Genomic DNA, 15,728 nt, shown 5'->3' on the forward strand with positions numbered 1-15,728 from the left:
CCTCCTGCTCTGACCCCCTCCCACCCTCGCATGACAGCAGCTTCTTATAATTGTGTCTTATCCAGTGTCACCTCCCTGGACCTTCCTGCCACATGCCTCTGCACCCTCTCCTCCACAGTGCTGTCCTTTTCTCAGAAATGGCCTCACAGACTTACATGCTCACAGCCTCCCCATCCAGAACCCGAGCTCCTCAATGCAGACTCGGCTTATTCCACCCCTCCCCCACCCCATCCCCAAGTCCAGAGCAGAGCCTCCACACCCCAGGCTTGATTTCCAGAGGGCACAGTGATGCTCCTTTGGGGCCCAGTGGTTGGTTGATTGACCATTTGGATCTGAGGGTAGAGGGCCTCAGGCCTGGGTGCAGATGCCCACTGAGCCTCGTTCTAGGTCATTTAGTGACAGGAGAAGCGACAGAGGGTGCCCTGATGAACAGACAAATGCAACTGAGCAGAAGAGGAGGCGACAGGTTGGGATGGCGCCTTTTTCTGAGATGACAGACAGCCTCTGAGTCAGGACAGGGATGCAGGGCTAACACTCCAGCCCCACTGCCTCCGCCCCAAGGGTCCCAGCTAGAGGACCCCGGGCTCGGGTTTCCTTATCCTCAGATCATACAAGGTGGCCTGAGGCCACAGCTGTAAGCAACACCCAGCCTCCCCGTGAGGGGGGTAATCCTTTTTCATTTCTCTCTCAATCCCTTTCCTTCAAGGAGAAAATCTCCGTTTGGTGCCAGTGTGACTCTCACACCGTCCAGTGCGCTAATCCCGGTTAACAAACAGCGAGCCCTCCTCCGGCCCTTCCGCAGGTGCGTCCCCAAGAGCAGCAGCGACACCAGCTCATAGCTTAGGTTACTTCTGCCTATGGTGACTCCAGTTTTCCGTTTAAGTAGGAATATGAAGTTCTTTTTAAAGTACATCCATTTTGTACTGTATGGTGACTAACATAATGTAATAAAAAAACATTAAAAAAAGAATAAAGTGCAAGTCAATTTAAAGGGAAATGTTGAGGAAGTCACAGCAGGTGGGCAGGCTGCTGCGGGGACAGGAGTCAGAGGGTCCCGTGCAAGCTGAGCTCTGCAGGCTCAGTTCCCCTGCTCCTCAGACCCTAGCTCCTCCCTCAGATGGTCATGCCCATCTCCCGGCTACGTGGTGAGGCCAGCTCAACAGGACACGTGTGTGTGAGGACAGGCAGGCACCCGGGCGGGCTGACCCATGCGTGACAGAGGTGCCGACTGTGTCCCCCACCTTGGCTGTGGGGCACCTTCTCCTCCTGGTGGCCCCAACAGCCCGAGGAAGCACAGTGTGGACTTGGAAAGTGAAGCCAAGCTCTGGCCCTGACTCCACTACACCCAGCTTCCCTGGGACAGACCCTCCCCAGGCCCAGCCCGCAGCTGTCCCTGGTGGTCCAAGGACACAAAGAAACGGCGCCAGGAAGATTCTGTGGGGCGCTGCCAACCAGACCATTAGGGTGACGTGTATGGACGGGGCCAGTGACACTGTAGGGTGCTGGCGGGTGGGTACAGCGGTGCTGGAAAGGCAGATGGACTAGCTGGGGCCTTGCTGTGTTCAGACTGGGAAGAGGCGAGGAGCTGAGAAGGAAGGGAAGTCTGAACCAGCAGAAGAACCGGTCGGGGAAGGACATCGGCTTATCCGAGATCACACAGGAGCCACCAGGAAGACCCCTGTAGGTCCAGGTTGGGCTCTGGGAAGACCTAAAGAGAGGTGCAGACAAGGAACCTGACGCACGACACTCAGGCAGGAAAGAGGGAGCACAAATGTCGACTGGAAAATAGAACACCAGATTCCAGGACGCCAGGCATGAAAGGGCAGTGGGAAACGCTTCCTTACTAAGAGGGGAGGAAAACCGATAATCAGTGACCGTGCAGGCAGAGGCTTTTCCGGACCTTATGTTTCTAAAATAGAGCCACAGTGGGAGCTGACGCAGGGACAGCGGTTCCGGAGGGCGGGGTGGGGGGGGCCCACTCTCTAAAAGAAGATGGAAATGACATGGGTGGGTTTGGCCCCAGGAGGCCATGGGAACCCCTTCTGACCTGCCAGCCGAGGCCAACCCAAGGCCAGCAGCAGAGGTGTGTGGACCCCAACATGCCTCTCCTCCTGCCCGTGCCTGCAGACCCCGAGACATGGGCCTACTGGGACTTGGGGCAGGACCTTCCCTGCTCTGCCCAGAGTCCCTTATGTGAGGCAGGGCCTGAGGTCACGGACACCCGGGCTGGGCCTCCAACCTCCTTCCGCTCCAGGTCACCACAGAGCAGCTGCTGGGTGCCAAGGTGGAGCTGGCAGGTGGGAGAGCGGCCGCTGCCAGAGCGGAAGGTGTCTGAGCAAGCTGGGGCGGGGTGTGGGGCCAGGGGCCAGTAGTGCTGAGTCACAGCCCTGCCCAGGCAGGCTGATGCTTGGCCTCCGGGGTGGGGGGCGATGGCCAGGCAGCTGTGGGGAGCGGAGAGGCCAGGACCTCGGACTGATGACCCTCACACTGACGGGGGCTGAGCACTCCAGGGCGCATCAGGCTGGGGCGTGTGTGCGGGAGACTCGGGGCCCGCTGGCGCCCTGGGTATGTGGTCTCACCCTGCCTGCTGGCCCTGAAACCCGGGCTGCCCTCTGCCTCTGGGGTTCTACCCCTGCTCCCCCGACCCCCACCCCACAGCTGGCCATCTGAGTGGCCTCTGCTTGGGCGCCAGACATGACAGTGCCTCTCTCTCCGTTCAATATAGCTGTGGGCCTGCCTCCTCAGTGGAGCCAGACTCCCCTCCCTGCCTCACCCCTTTCTGATGGTCGGGGACTCAGCGTGGAGAAGGCTTTCCTTGGGTAGGGAGGAGTCCACAGAGTGAGGGGCTTGGCTTCTTGTCTCCACCTCCCTCTAAGGAAGTGGGTGCCTGGTGACAAGCAAGCCCCGCCCGCCAAGGCCGGGCCTTCTCCAGCCCTGTAAGCTGATAAGCCGTCTGCTCTCCCTGGAGACCCTCTGGCTTAGCCCGGCTTGGGCAGCAACACCTTGGTGACCTTGGCTCCGAGCTCTCTTTCTCTGGGGGGAGGGCCCAGAAGGGGCTGGTGTCACACAGCCTGGCTCTGCCCTGCTCCGCCCTGGTCCTTGACTCAGCCATGAGCGGGGACAGTAGTGGACACGAGTGTACATGGCCGAAGCTCTGTGCCAGGCCGTTTGGGGCATGCCTGGGGAGAGACATGGCCTGGCATGGAGGGCATCCAGGGTACAGAGCACCAGAGAGTCGAAAGGCCCCAGAGGGGTGGCAGCCCCGTACTCCCCACCCCCTGGCTCAGGGCTGTTACCTGGCATCTGTGACATGAATGGAGACTTGAGAGGGTCATGTCTGGGGGAAGGGGGCAGTGAGACATGAGGACGGGCTGGGCCTGTCAGGCGGTGAGCAGGGACCAGGGTCGGGGGTGTGGGGGCAGGGCAGGGAAGGTCTTAAAGGGAATAGGAGGAGTGCGTGCTCAAGTCTCTGGCCTTGAGGCTGCAGGCAGTGGAGCAGCTTTTAGTCAAGGGGTCCCTGAATAGGCTCTGGGTTTGGGGATCGCATCCTGCAGCCTTGAGGTACACAGGCAAGTGGGTAGGTGAGTGAGGGAAACCCATGAGGGGCCATGACGGAGCTTATCAAGAGCCGTGGCACACCTGCCACTTCCTCCCAGCGTCCCCTCTCCAAGAATGGCCCCACTCCTAGTCTGCTGGTCAGACCCTGGGGTGCCCTGAACCCTACCGCTGCTCTGTCACCAGGCACTGTCCATCATACAGCATGTGTGTCCCCCGCCCCTAGCCCTTGCCCACGCTGCTGCTGTCGCCCGGATAGCTGCACGCAGGAGCCCGCCCCGTTCTATTCATACATAGGGCACTCCTCGCTCAAACCCTGGCTGGCTTCCAGCTCACTCAGAGCAAAAGCCGGAGCTCTTACAGGGGCGTCCTACTGCCAGCCCCTCACGTTCGACGCCATCTACCCACCTTCCTTCCTGTCCCTCAGACGGGCCAAGCACATTCTCACCTCAGGGCCTTTGAACCAGCAGTTCCACTCCCCTCACCACCTGCTCTGTCACCTGTCAGGAAGCAGGCCCTGCCACTTCATAGACCTGCACCCTTCACCGGAGCACCCCTGACCCTACTCGTGGGCAGCTTGGCACCTTCTCCATCACAGTTCATTTGCTGCCTTTGCTCTGATTCTCATCTCCCTCCACCTGTGTAAACTCAGCCATGGGTCTTTGCTTCATCTAGCAGGGCCTGCCCCCCCCAGCCCAGGTGCCAGGCTCAAAGCCCCAGCTCCGCTAGGTGGTAAGGAACCCCTGACTCTCACGCACCTCAGCCCGGCTCCACACTGTGGCGCATACCTCCTCTGCCCCCACATGCAGCTGCACACAGGCTTGTGCACGCACTTGCACGTTTCCGTACAGGTCCGTGGACCTGCACACGGGTGCATACCTAGACCGGTGCATACACACCTATGCCGTCCTGTAAGCAGCACATACACTTCTGCATGTGTGCAACCCCAGACACACACACACTCAACCACAGGGTCACAACTACGCACCCTCACAATCGGCGCCTCTGATCGACCCTGCCTCCTCCTCTCACCTGGGACTCTCCTCTCTGTCCAGCCACTCTGACCTTCCTTCACCTCCCCATTCACACCATGGTTCGTCTCTCCCCTCACCCACAGGGCCTTTGCACATGCCCTTCCTCTGCCTGATACACTCTTTCCCTCACCCATTCCTCAGTAATTTCCAGCCAGACCCGGCAGCGCTGTGGTGGGGGGACTGTGGGTATCAGGCCCTGGGGACCGGTGAGCAGTTACTGAACGAGGGAACAATGTGGTCGTCCAGCCCTTGGCCCTTTGTCTCTGGGCTGACTGGGGGAGTCCTAGGAGGTAGGAGGTAGGACTGGCAGGAACCTCACATAAAGGCAAAGAAGCTGAGCCTCAGAATGGGACTGTGCTGAGGTCCCATTTGGACCTTGGCAAATACTCTTGTTCTCAGGCCTCCCTTCCTGTATCGGTGCACAGCCCAGTCCCCACCACCAGTTCCAAGGCACTGAGCACTGATACGCCCTGGGACGTGGCTGAGCCCTGCAGAGCTGCAGGGAGAATTCTGAGTGGGCCTTCTGCTTGTTTGGTTCTGGTGATCTGAAAGAAGAGGGTGCCTCTAAGAGAGGGGCCCACCTCGGATATGACTGTTGGTGGCTGCCCCATACGGATGGCAGAAGCTCCTAGACTTGGCCCGGTGCGCACGATCGCCTCCTGGCTGTGTTTCCTTCCCCTTTACTCCCACATTGCCTTGCAGCCGCACTGGTCGAGGACCACATGGCCAAACACAAGTCACACCTCCTTGGACTGGGCGGCTTTGGACTGAAGGCTGGTGGGCGAATCTGGGTACCAGCTGGGGGCCATCAGTCAGGATTCCAGTCCACAGAATGGATGATGTGGGCCCCGAGTGCCCCTCCACCAGTGGGGAAAGCCAGGACCAGGCAGGGGGCCTGCCTCTGTCTCTTGTACCACGTGGCCTCCTCACTGTTTTTATTTTTGAGGTAGCTTACCCACAAGACCTTTTTTTGGTGTTAAAATAGACATAATATAAAACTTACTATTTTAACCATTTTTAAGTTTATAGTTCAGTGGTTTTAAACACATTACTAATGCTGTGCATCTGTTTCTATGAAATTTGACGACCCTGAGGACCTCATATACATAGAGTCACGTAGTGTTTGTCCTTCTGTGACTGGCGTCTTTCACTGAGTGGGAAGTCCTCAGGGTTCGTCCCGGTTGTAGCAGGTGTCCTTCCTTTTTACGGCCGAATGATATTCCTCTGTGTGTGCCTTTTACCTGTCCACTCATCGCCAGCCGACGCTGGGGTTGCTTCCACCTCTTAGCTATTGTGGATGCTGCTGTTAGGAACACAGGGGCACAGAAATCTCTCCAAGACCCTGATTTCCATTCTTTTGGGCGGATACCCGAAGTGGAATTTCTGGTCATTCTATTTTTAATTTTTTGAGGAAGAACCACCCTACAGTTTTCCATAGCAGCTGTATTATTTTATATTTCTACCAACAGTGCACAAAGGAGCCAATTTCTGTTTGTTCTTTTCTTGTTGTTGTTGCTGTTGTTTTAAAGTGTCGCGCTCGTGCTTCTAGGAGCGAGGAGGTACCGTACCGTGGTTTCGGTCTGCATCGCCCCGTCAGTGATGCTGAGCAGCTTGCCATGCTCTTATTGGCCATGTGTTTATCTTCTTCGGAGAAATGTGCGTTCAAGTCCTTCCCCCAGTTTCCAGTCAGGTGGTTTGTTTTGCTGCTGAGGTTTACTGCTCCGTGTATTCCAGATATTAACCCCTTATCCAACATGTGATTTACAGGTATTTGCTTCCAACCTGTAGGTTGCCTTTTTACCTGTTGATAGTGCCTTTTTATGCACAAAATTTTGTAATTTTTATGCAGTCTCTTTTGTTGCCTGTAGCCTTTGGTGTCATTTCCAAGAGATCATTGTCAAATCCAGTGTCACGTAGCTCTTGACCTATGCTTTCTCCTAAGAGTGCTATAGTTTTACGTCTTTGACCCATTTTAAGTGAATTTTTTTTTTTTGATGTTTGGTAAGGGCATCACTATTTTTCTAAGAAAACCCCAGCCTGGCAGGAGGGACCAGAGAAAGGAAGGACACAGTGGAGAGAGGCGCAAGCCACAGGTGGGGACAGGGCACACCACTGGCAGGTGGCAGCCGTGCGTGAGCTGGCCTGTGAAGAACAGGTAGAATTCTGGTACAGGAGCGAAGCGAGGGGCCACCGACGAGCAGCAGCCCCGGGTGACCGAGCTAGCCTCCAGAGGACAGCATGTGCTGAGGCTGGCAGGCTCCCCAGGCCCAAGCTGCAAGGGGAGGGATTGGGTTTGGGAGGGATTTGGGTTTGGGAAGAATCTGGCCGCAGGGCCATCATGTGTGGCACTGGGAGGACGCGGCCGATGCTTGGTCCGTTTGGGTGCAGCTCTGCATGGAGGCAGGGGACTGGCCTGCACGACCCCAAGCCGTGTCACCTGGCTGGGCTAGACCATGTCCCAAGAGTGGGGTCACTGCAGGGTGCTCGAGACATGGAGACTTGGTGCGTGGTTGCTCCTTCAGGAGGGAGGGCACTGGCAGGGAGGGCCCCAGGTGCCCTGGGTGGCTGCTGGGGACTTTGGACTCCTTTCTACACCTGAAGGGCCGCCAGGTCATCAGCAGGGCCAAGGAAGCAGCCACGGGGTCCCTGTTCCACACTCTCACAGTCCAGGGTGGAGAGAGGCAAGCCTGGGGTGGCATGAGAGACAGGGTGTTGTTAGTGCTCTGACACTCGTTTACAAACCTCTCTTATAACAAAAGTCCATTCAAGAAGATACAGGAAATACGGTAAAATGCAAAGAAGAAGAAGAAAAACCCTTATAATCCCACAGCCCAGAACTCACTGCTGCTTGAATTCCTTCCCTGACCTCTGCTCGCACAGTGGGTACACGGCCTGCGTGTCCCCCACCCGCAGTCCAATGGGACTATGGGGAAACGGCGAAGTTCCTCAGCCTCCTCACGCCTGAGTCTTTCCCTTCCTCTCTGCCACCAGTGCTCATTGAGTGCCCATGGTGTGCAGGGTACTGCATGGCTCCCAGGCCCCCAGGGGATGGGGACTTAGCACACGGGCTGTGCTTGGTTCTAAGGGACACTCACAGGTAATGAGGACAGTGGGGTACTGGCTGCCCCTGGCTGGGTTCCAGGCCCTGCACTGAACACTCTGCCTCGAACAGATGCTTGTGACCAGTGAGGGACAGGCTCTGTGACGTGGAGTCCAGTGCCCAGGCCACACAGCTGGGATGAGACTCATCATCCTGGAAGCACTGGGGGCACATGAAGTTTTGACCAAAGGGGGAGAGGCGGCATGAGAGGGGCTTGCAGGGCCCCTGGCTGTGGAGGCAGGTGGGTCCAGGGAGAGAACAGGCCTCAGGGCCTGCTTCAGAGCAGAATTCCTGGGCCTAGCAGGCACAGAGGCCAGCTGGGAACATGGACGGGTGGGGAGACAAGATGAGGCCCTTGGCTCTCGGGGTCTGTTGGCCTTGGGTCCTTCCCATCCAGGGCCTGCCACGAGGGGGGTGGGGGCATTAGAGGGGTGAACGCTGGCCGTGGCAGAATGAGGAGGCTGCCAGGGACACCCAGGCCAGGACAGAGGTTGGAGGAAGGAGGCAAGAGTTGTGTAGGGCAGGCTGCCAGGTGGGGGCAGAGCCTGAGCTCTGGGTCTGCCCTGGTGGGGAGGGTCCTGGCTCAGCTGCTCATAGGTCATTGGGGGAGGCCTGGGAAGAGCTTGTAGGCATCCTGGGTCAGCGGGTGGCTGGCTGAGAGCTGGGCACTGAGGTGCTGACGCCCTGCCCAGGGTGTGAGCGTAGCTGTTCCTTACCAACCATCAGGGTGGGAGTAGGGACATGAAAGACACGGCCTGGGACCATGGAGCGTGTGGACAGCTCCCTTGCCTTGTGTTGGACTCGGCAACTCCCAGTGCCCTCAGATATACTCTGGCCTGGCTTGCCTCCCACACCTGGTTCCTGCCCTGCATCCCCCAGCCCACCCAGCCCATTTCCCGCCCCCTCCCCCGCCTCACCCACCAGGAGCCAGGCTGCTGTCCATCCCGTGGTGCTCCCAGCCTGGGGCCTCTCTCTGCCTAGCTCTGCTCCCTATCTGTCTGCTTAATGCCAGGCCTGGCCAGCCTCCTCCTGGTGAATGTCCTGCCCTGAGAGAGAGCAGGAGTGACCCAGCTCCCATGAGAGGTGGTGAGGGGGGATCACCCATTTACCCTGGCATGGGACCCCACCATAAACTAAGGAGGAGCCAAGCCCCGTTGATGCTGTGGCACAGGTGGGTAAAGCCCCGGCAGGTACAGGAGATAGTGAGGGAGGTGGGAAGAGGACATCACAACAAGACCACCGTATTGAATCCTAATGACCACCAGACCCAGAGACTCAGGCTCTGGGAGGGTGAGGTTGGCTGGGTCCAGTGGGCAGGGAGGGGCGGCAGGGCCCCGGACTCACTCCCTCACTCCAAAAACCCTAAGGCTAAAGTCCTAGTATGGCTCTGGGCACGCTTTCCTCAAGCACCAGGCTTCAAGCACACTGGCTTGCAGGAGGGGTGCGGGGCGGAGCTCCCAGGCACGTTTGTTTTGCCGTGGATTTGGGCACAATTCAGCAGAGTTCTGAGGAAGGGAGGGGCTTTGATTCACTGTTCCCCAGGCTGCTTCCCGATGGGATCTGAGGCATCCCTTTCCTACCCGGCCTACAGTGGGAGGGGGCTCATCCTCTTCTCTGTGTTGGCAGGTGAAGGGCAGACGCCCAAGGCAGGGGGGCTGCACGGAGCGCCCGCGGCACCGGGGGTTGGCCTTCCAGCCGCACTTAGCAGCACCGCCACGGCAACCGGCAGCCAGACGGCAGCAGCCTAGGCAGACGCTAGAGTACAGCTTCCCACCGTCGGGAGGACAGGGAATGACGGCGGCATATCGGGCCCCACAGTGGCCTGGGCAGGTGGAGTGTCACTAGAGGGAGGGCTCAGCCACCTCCTCGTGACAGGCGATCACCATGCCAGCTGGAGAAGAGGTGTTGGGGCAGGGGCTGCAGCGTGGCATGGCCTCACCCCCCCACCCGCGCTGAGCACTTCGAGGGCAGCGGGGCTCCGTCTGCCGGGCACCCCTGGCCCGCGTCTGAGCGTCCCCTGCTCGTGGCCACAGGAAGAAGCGCCCCGTCTCGTGCTCTGCATCTGGGCCCGCCGCTGCCGGACCATGGGATGTCGGCAAAGCTCAGAGGAGAAAGAGGCGGCGCGGCGGTCCCGGAGAATTGACCGCCATCTGCGCTCAGAGAGCCAGCGGCAGCGCCGCGAGATCAAGCTGCTCCTGCTGGGCACCAGCAACTCGGGCAAGAGCACCATCGTGAAGCAGATGAAGATCATCCACAGCGGGGGCTTCAACCTGGAGGCCTGCAAGGAGTACAAGCCCCTCATCATCTACAACGCCATTGACTCGCTGACCCGCATCATCCGCGCCCTGGCCGCCCTCAAGATCGACTTCCACAACCCGGACCGCGCCTACGACGCTGTCCAGCTCTTCGCGCTGACGGGCCCTGCGGAGAGCAAGGGCGAGATCACCCCCGAGCTGCTGGGCGTCATGCGGCGGCTGTGGGCCGACCCCGGGGCGCAGGCCTGCTTCGGCCGCTCCAGTGAGTACCACCTGGAGGACAACGCGGCCTATTACCTGAATGACCTGGAGCGCATTGCCGCGCCCGACTACATCCCCACTGTCGAGGACATTCTGCGCTCCCGGGACATGACCACGGGCATAGTGGAGAACAAGTTCACCTTCAAGGAGCTCACGTTCAAGATGGTGGATGTGGGCGGGCAGAGGTCGGAGCGCAAAAAATGGATCCACTGTTTCGAGGGTGTCACAGCCATCATCTTCTGTGTGGAGCTTAGTGGCTACGACCTGAAACTCTACGAGGACAACCAGACGGTGAGTGTGCCGGGCTTTTGCTCTGCTTGTTTCCGCCACCACTGGCTCCTGGGAAGTGGGTGGGCTTGAGGGTATGGGCCAGGTAAGAGAGGCTGCAGTCAAAGGGGAGCCGTGGGGGCTCCAGTGAGGTGCTGTCCTGGGAGCATGGTGTGGAGCGTGGTGGCTATTGTGGGCACTCTAGCGCCTGCTGTTAGCTCTCTTGGTGGCCACTCTAGCATGGACAGGTCCCACTCTGACCTCAGTGCCCTGACAGGCCCTCAGGGGGCCTGTGGCTTTCATTAGGTTTTCAAGGAAGTCCAGCCTCTTGGAGGAGGGTGGTCATGGAGACAGCAAGCAGGGCTCCCCTCATCTGCCCTGTGTGCATCCAGGTGTCTCTCCAGAGCTGTGCCAGGCAGTGATGGTGTAAGGGGCCTGGGCTGAGGACACCGCATCCATGGGGCAGGGTCTGCCTGGCTCCCCACACTGTGCGGTTTCTAGGGGTTCTAGCTCCTCTTCTTCTTCTGCCTGTACCCACTCCAGTGCCATGTGTGGTTCTAGGCAGAGGGAACATCCCAGCCGATGGGCAAGGTCAGGCTCTTTGATGAGGCATTGCTGTGAGCAGAGGGCTTGGGGCTGACCAGGCCATGATGCAGGGCCAGGGTCAGGTGCCCAGGTGAGGCCCCAGGACAGTCCCAGAACAGGTCTGCCAGCCACAAAGCGCTCCCTTGGTCAGCTCTCCGGGCTTCTGTCTCTGCTGTGTCCTGAGGCTGGTGATAGCCTGTGCTCTGAGGCCTTCCCGGGGCCTAGATCTTGGGGCTGCTTCGTCTGTCATCTCCAGGTCAAGCATGGCAAGTTCTTCAGTGCCGGGCCGGGCTCCCAGACCGTCTTTTGGCAGGCTCTGTCAGCCAAGCCTGTGCTCACAGGTATAGCAGGACTTGGGAGGCAGGATGCCTGGGTCCTGAGTTGGTCCCGTGTCTCATGGAGGGATTTGGCTATCATCTCTGCTCTCTGAGCCTGTCAACTCGGAGGTGGCCCAAGTGTCCTCAAAGATGGGCCCAAGGCCAGGCTTTCTCCTGCCCACGGTCCCACCGGCTCCGCCTCGCCCATCCCCCACCTCCTCACTGCCTCTTCTCTGCTCTGGCCTTCATGGGCTTGTTTCACTCACACACTCTGCTGTCTCCAGCCTTAAGTGCATGACCCCCTGTCTTTGCCTGTCCCCATCCTTCAGGTCTCCCCTCAGGTGTCTCCTCCTTGAAAGGCCTTCCCTGACCCAGCGCCAGCATACCCCTCTATTGCAGCCTGTCATTACAGATGGGTCCCCACTTGTGTGCTAGTGAATAGCTGCCCACTTGGGCTGGGTGGACATACTGCTGGACAGGCAGCCCCAGGCAGGCCCTCACATCTCTAGCCTACTCCCGGCCCTGTCCCTGGGGGGCACGCAGCTGGCAGCCCTGGGCAGGGATGGCAACCCCTGGCCTGGCTAGGGGGGTAGGGGTGGTTTCTGGAAGTCCTGTATTTGCCCCCTGGAGGCAGCCAGGCTCTGGAGCCGCTCAGGACATTTTCTAAAGGGAGGGGCTGGCAGCCAGGCTCTGGAGCCGCTCAGGACATTTTCTAAAGGGAGGGGCTGGCAGCCAGGCCTGCACCCCACCGTGGCTGCCACCCTGGTCTCAGCAGGCCTGGGGAGGTGGTTGTTCCCCAGAAAAGGAAATTCTTCATGAGAAACTCAAGCGAGGCTGGAAATTCACTGGATTCCAAATAGTTGTGACCTTTCATGCTCTACCAGCAATATCTCAGGATGGAAAACAAACAGGCTGCCGAGGAAAGACAATAGCCCCCGTGGTTCCTCCAGCCGGCTGGCTGCCGTGGTGGGCTGGCCGCCCAGGGGAGAGCCGGGCCAGGCGGAGAGCAGAGCCTGCCTCTGCCGGTGCCTGCAGGCAGCTCCCGTCACCACCGCTAGCCTGTCTCTTCTGCACCCCTGCCCTCCTCCGCCCCGCCCAAGGCTAATGCATCCATTGGGGACGGGACAGGGCTGCCCCCCGTGCCTTATTTTCAAGGGCCCTCAACTGTCCCTGGGCCCCAGCAAAGGCAAGGCAGCCAAGAACCAGCCATGCTTGATTTTTGTAGAAGCCAAGGGAACCTGGGGGCCCAGTGCCAGGCTCTGGACATGGCTCCTCAGAGCTCTTCTCTCCAGCTCGGCTCTTGAGGCCTTGTCTTCTCTCTGACAGCGGGCTGGCAGAGCCCCCCGCCCCCATGCCTGGCAAACGAGCCACAGCCACCACCACTACCTCCCTCCACCCCCCGCCTGCTGGCATCTGCGTCAGCACGTTGCCAAGGGTAACGTCAGGATCTCTAGGCTCCTGGGCGTGGAGGGCTGCGGAGGGCTGCAGAGGGCTGCAGCGAGCTCAGGGCAGCACCTGGGCAGGGGGAGGCAGATTCCAGGGTGTCCGTAGACCATGGCAACGAGTAGAGGCAAGGAGCCACGCCCAGCCTTCATAAGATTCCCCGCCCTGATCCTGGAAGGATTTAACGGGCCCCCTGCCTGGGGCCCTGTCCCCCTATACAGCCCTGGCAGGCGCCTGGGGGCTCCAGAGTCTGGTGGGCCTCTACCATCCCCACACAGGGCCCCCTCGGAGAGCACAGGAGGCCAGACCACAGCCCAGGGATGTGTCACCTGACTGATCCTGTGGGGTGGCGGCAGCTGTGCCTATTGTCCCAGTCACGGGTGGGGGGACAGGTGGGGGTGCCCAGGCTTAAGACAAGTCATGGTCCCTCCCTGAGCCACACCTACTGCCTGGGGCCAAGCCGGGGCTCCCTGCCTCTGGCCCGCCTTTTGTGAGAACAACACTTCCTGGCAGCTCTGCCTTCCTTCTGGGCCTGTCCCGTGGCCTCTTCCAAGAGTAAAGAAAGATAGGGCTTTAAACTCAGAGACTCAACCACAGCCCCACTCGGGCACAGAGGCGTGCTGGCTAGCCACCCATCCCGCTGTGACAGCCCCGACAGGCTGTGTGCCCAAGGCCCCGCCTCAGGCGCCTCACTCGGCTGCCATGGCAGGGGCTCGGGCCCCTCCCCTTTAGCGTCCCACCAGGTGGGGCCCCAACACCCTGCTGGGAACCTTGGGAAGGCATGGGGGATGGGCACTTGCCCCCCAACCTCTGCCCCTGCAGATCTGCTTGTGGACTCTGGAGCTTACTAGTTGCCCATTTTCCAGTGGAGCTGTTGGTGTTTCCGGCCCTGTAGAGGGCCTGTTGTGCACCTGTTGTGCACCTGCTGTGTACCCGCTCTGCAGAGGCAAAGCCTGGACTAGAGGCCAGATGCTGAGGTGAACCCAAGTTTCCCGACGGCACAGGGAGCCATTGCCGGGGCGGGGGGGCACACACCTAGCACGGTTGTGGTGTCATTTCTACAAACCTCATGCTGTCTGGGGACACCTGCCCCCTCCTTCAGAACCTGGCAGGGAGCAGTTCCCAGGGGTGTCCCCTGCTTTGCTTTCATGCAGGATCAACTGTGGCCACAGCGAGGTGTGGTCTGGGCCACAGCAAGGCTCAGTGGGGGAGGCCTGGTCCCCACTGCTTATCCAACAGATACCTGGCTGACATGTGTTGAGGACGGTCCCTGGGGTAATGGGTAGGACACAAGGACATGCCCTTTGGGGGGTCAAGTTCTGCAGGTGGCAGGTGCTACGTAACCAGACTGCAGACTGTCGTTGTCACCTCTGCCCAGCCCTGGTCAATGGCCCCCCTCATCCTGGGACCCTCAGCTCCCAGGGGAGCTGAACTCCAGACAGGTCCCAGCCCCACCACAGCATGAGGCCAGGCGCAAAGCCCCGTCATCCACCCAGTCTCTATGGCATGTGCTGTGGGCACAGGGCTGGCACACAGTGGTGCTTAGTGGACCGGACTGGGCGGGAAGCATGCAGGCTGGGGAAGAGCCAGAGGTTAGGGCCCTGCCTTCTGGGTGCGCAGCTGCTGGGACACTCAGCCCTTCTGGGGAGCCCCCGAAAGTTCTGGGCCCTAAGGTGGGGAGCGCATGTGCAGTGTGCCCCAGAGGAGGGGGCCACTCAAGGCTGTCCTACAAACTGAGTACCCACTCCCTAGCACTGCTTTGTCATTCAGCCCTAAAGGGAACTTGTTTTAGTGCTTTAAAAATCACGTGGTGTCATGAAATGGCATGTTGAAGGTGATGCATTGGATTGCAGTAAGACAGGCTTTCACCGATGGTTAGTAGAGCTGGTGATCACAGAGCTGGGCCAAAGGAGGTAATTAGAACGGGCAACAGCCAGATGTGGGTGATACCCCAGCTTAGATTTGGAAGGGCTCTCACATGTCCTTTAGTGTCCTGACCAGCCACCTTTGCAAATGGGGAAACTGGGGTCTAGAGATCATGTATCATGTGTCCCAGGGCTGAGTCTGGCTCTTAGGAGATGGGGAGTTGGCACTGCTCCCTCAGGGACTCCAGGGGACTCTGGAATCCCCACATCCTGTAGGTACAGGGGTGCTCCAGGGAGAGCCTTGGGGCGTGGACTGCTTTCTCCCTTGGGCTCAGGAGACCTGAGTGGCTCTCAGGGTTGGCACTCCGCCCACCCCATCAGTGACAGGACCACAGGCAGCCTGAGCAGAGTACATCCCACTCTGCCTCCTGCCCTGACCCAGTCGAGGACATAGATCCAGGAATTGTGCCATGGGGACTTGGGACCGTGCCAGGAAGGCGTGCTATCGACCTGCATGGAGGCCACCGGCCTTCCCCACCTCGCACCCCCACCCCCAGCACAGGTCTCCCTGAAACTGTCCTTCTGATCTCACGATGTGATGAGGGCCACATCCAATTTGTTTCAGCCTCCGCAAATCATGGATGACCCTGGGACATCAGAGACCTCCTAGACCAGAGCCAGGAAGCAGGGCCTGGCTGGCAGAGGGGCCTGGGTTCCTTGGAGTGGACAGTCCCAGGCACAGATCTGAGCTGCTCTGTAGAGGCAAAGGCACTAAGAGGGCCAGGCCAAGACGGTGCCTCCTGCGGCAGGTACAGGCGGGCACGGGGCTCAGCTCGCCATACACTCTGCCCGGCGGCATCCCCTTTACAGCTTAGACCAACTCTTTCTCTCTGCGGTTGGTTGCAAGGGGGACGGGCACACATGCATGCACAACTGGACTGCTGTCGGTACTTGTGAACAGTGCCCCCCCCCCCGCGCCTCCCTATGGGCTCCTCAGGCCCTGGGCCCATCCAAGGTCCCTTGCTCTGTGGCCCAGCCCTTATCCT

The 15,728-nt window shown here is 59.7% G+C and overlaps 2 protein-coding genes across 4 annotated transcripts in view; one reads left to right on the forward strand and one right to left on the reverse strand.

Moving 5' to 3' along the window:
* Positions 1-15,728, reverse strand: part of RSPH14 (radial spoke head 14 homolog) — an 80,091-nt gene that overhangs the window by 23,134 nt on the left and 41,229 nt on the right. The window lies entirely within an intron of this gene.
* GNAZ (G protein subunit alpha z) overlaps positions 1-15,728 on the forward strand; it is a 50,892-nt gene that overhangs the window by 12,739 nt on the left and 22,425 nt on the right. Inside the window, exon 2 of the mRNA XM_026487888.4 lies at positions 9,316-10,496. Coding sequence (XP_026343673.1) covers positions 9,774-10,496 — 723 coding nt within the window. The 5' untranslated portion in view covers positions 9,316-9,773. The remainder of the gene's footprint in view (positions 1-9,315; positions 10,497-15,728) is intronic.

The sequence above is a fragment of the Ursus arctos genome, unplaced genomic scaffold (genome assembly GCF_023065955.2).
Source record: "Ursus arctos isolate Adak ecotype North America unplaced genomic scaffold, UrsArc2.0 scaffold_34, whole genome shotgun sequence".
NCBI lineage: Eukaryota > Metazoa > Chordata > Mammalia > Carnivora > Ursidae > Ursus > Ursus arctos.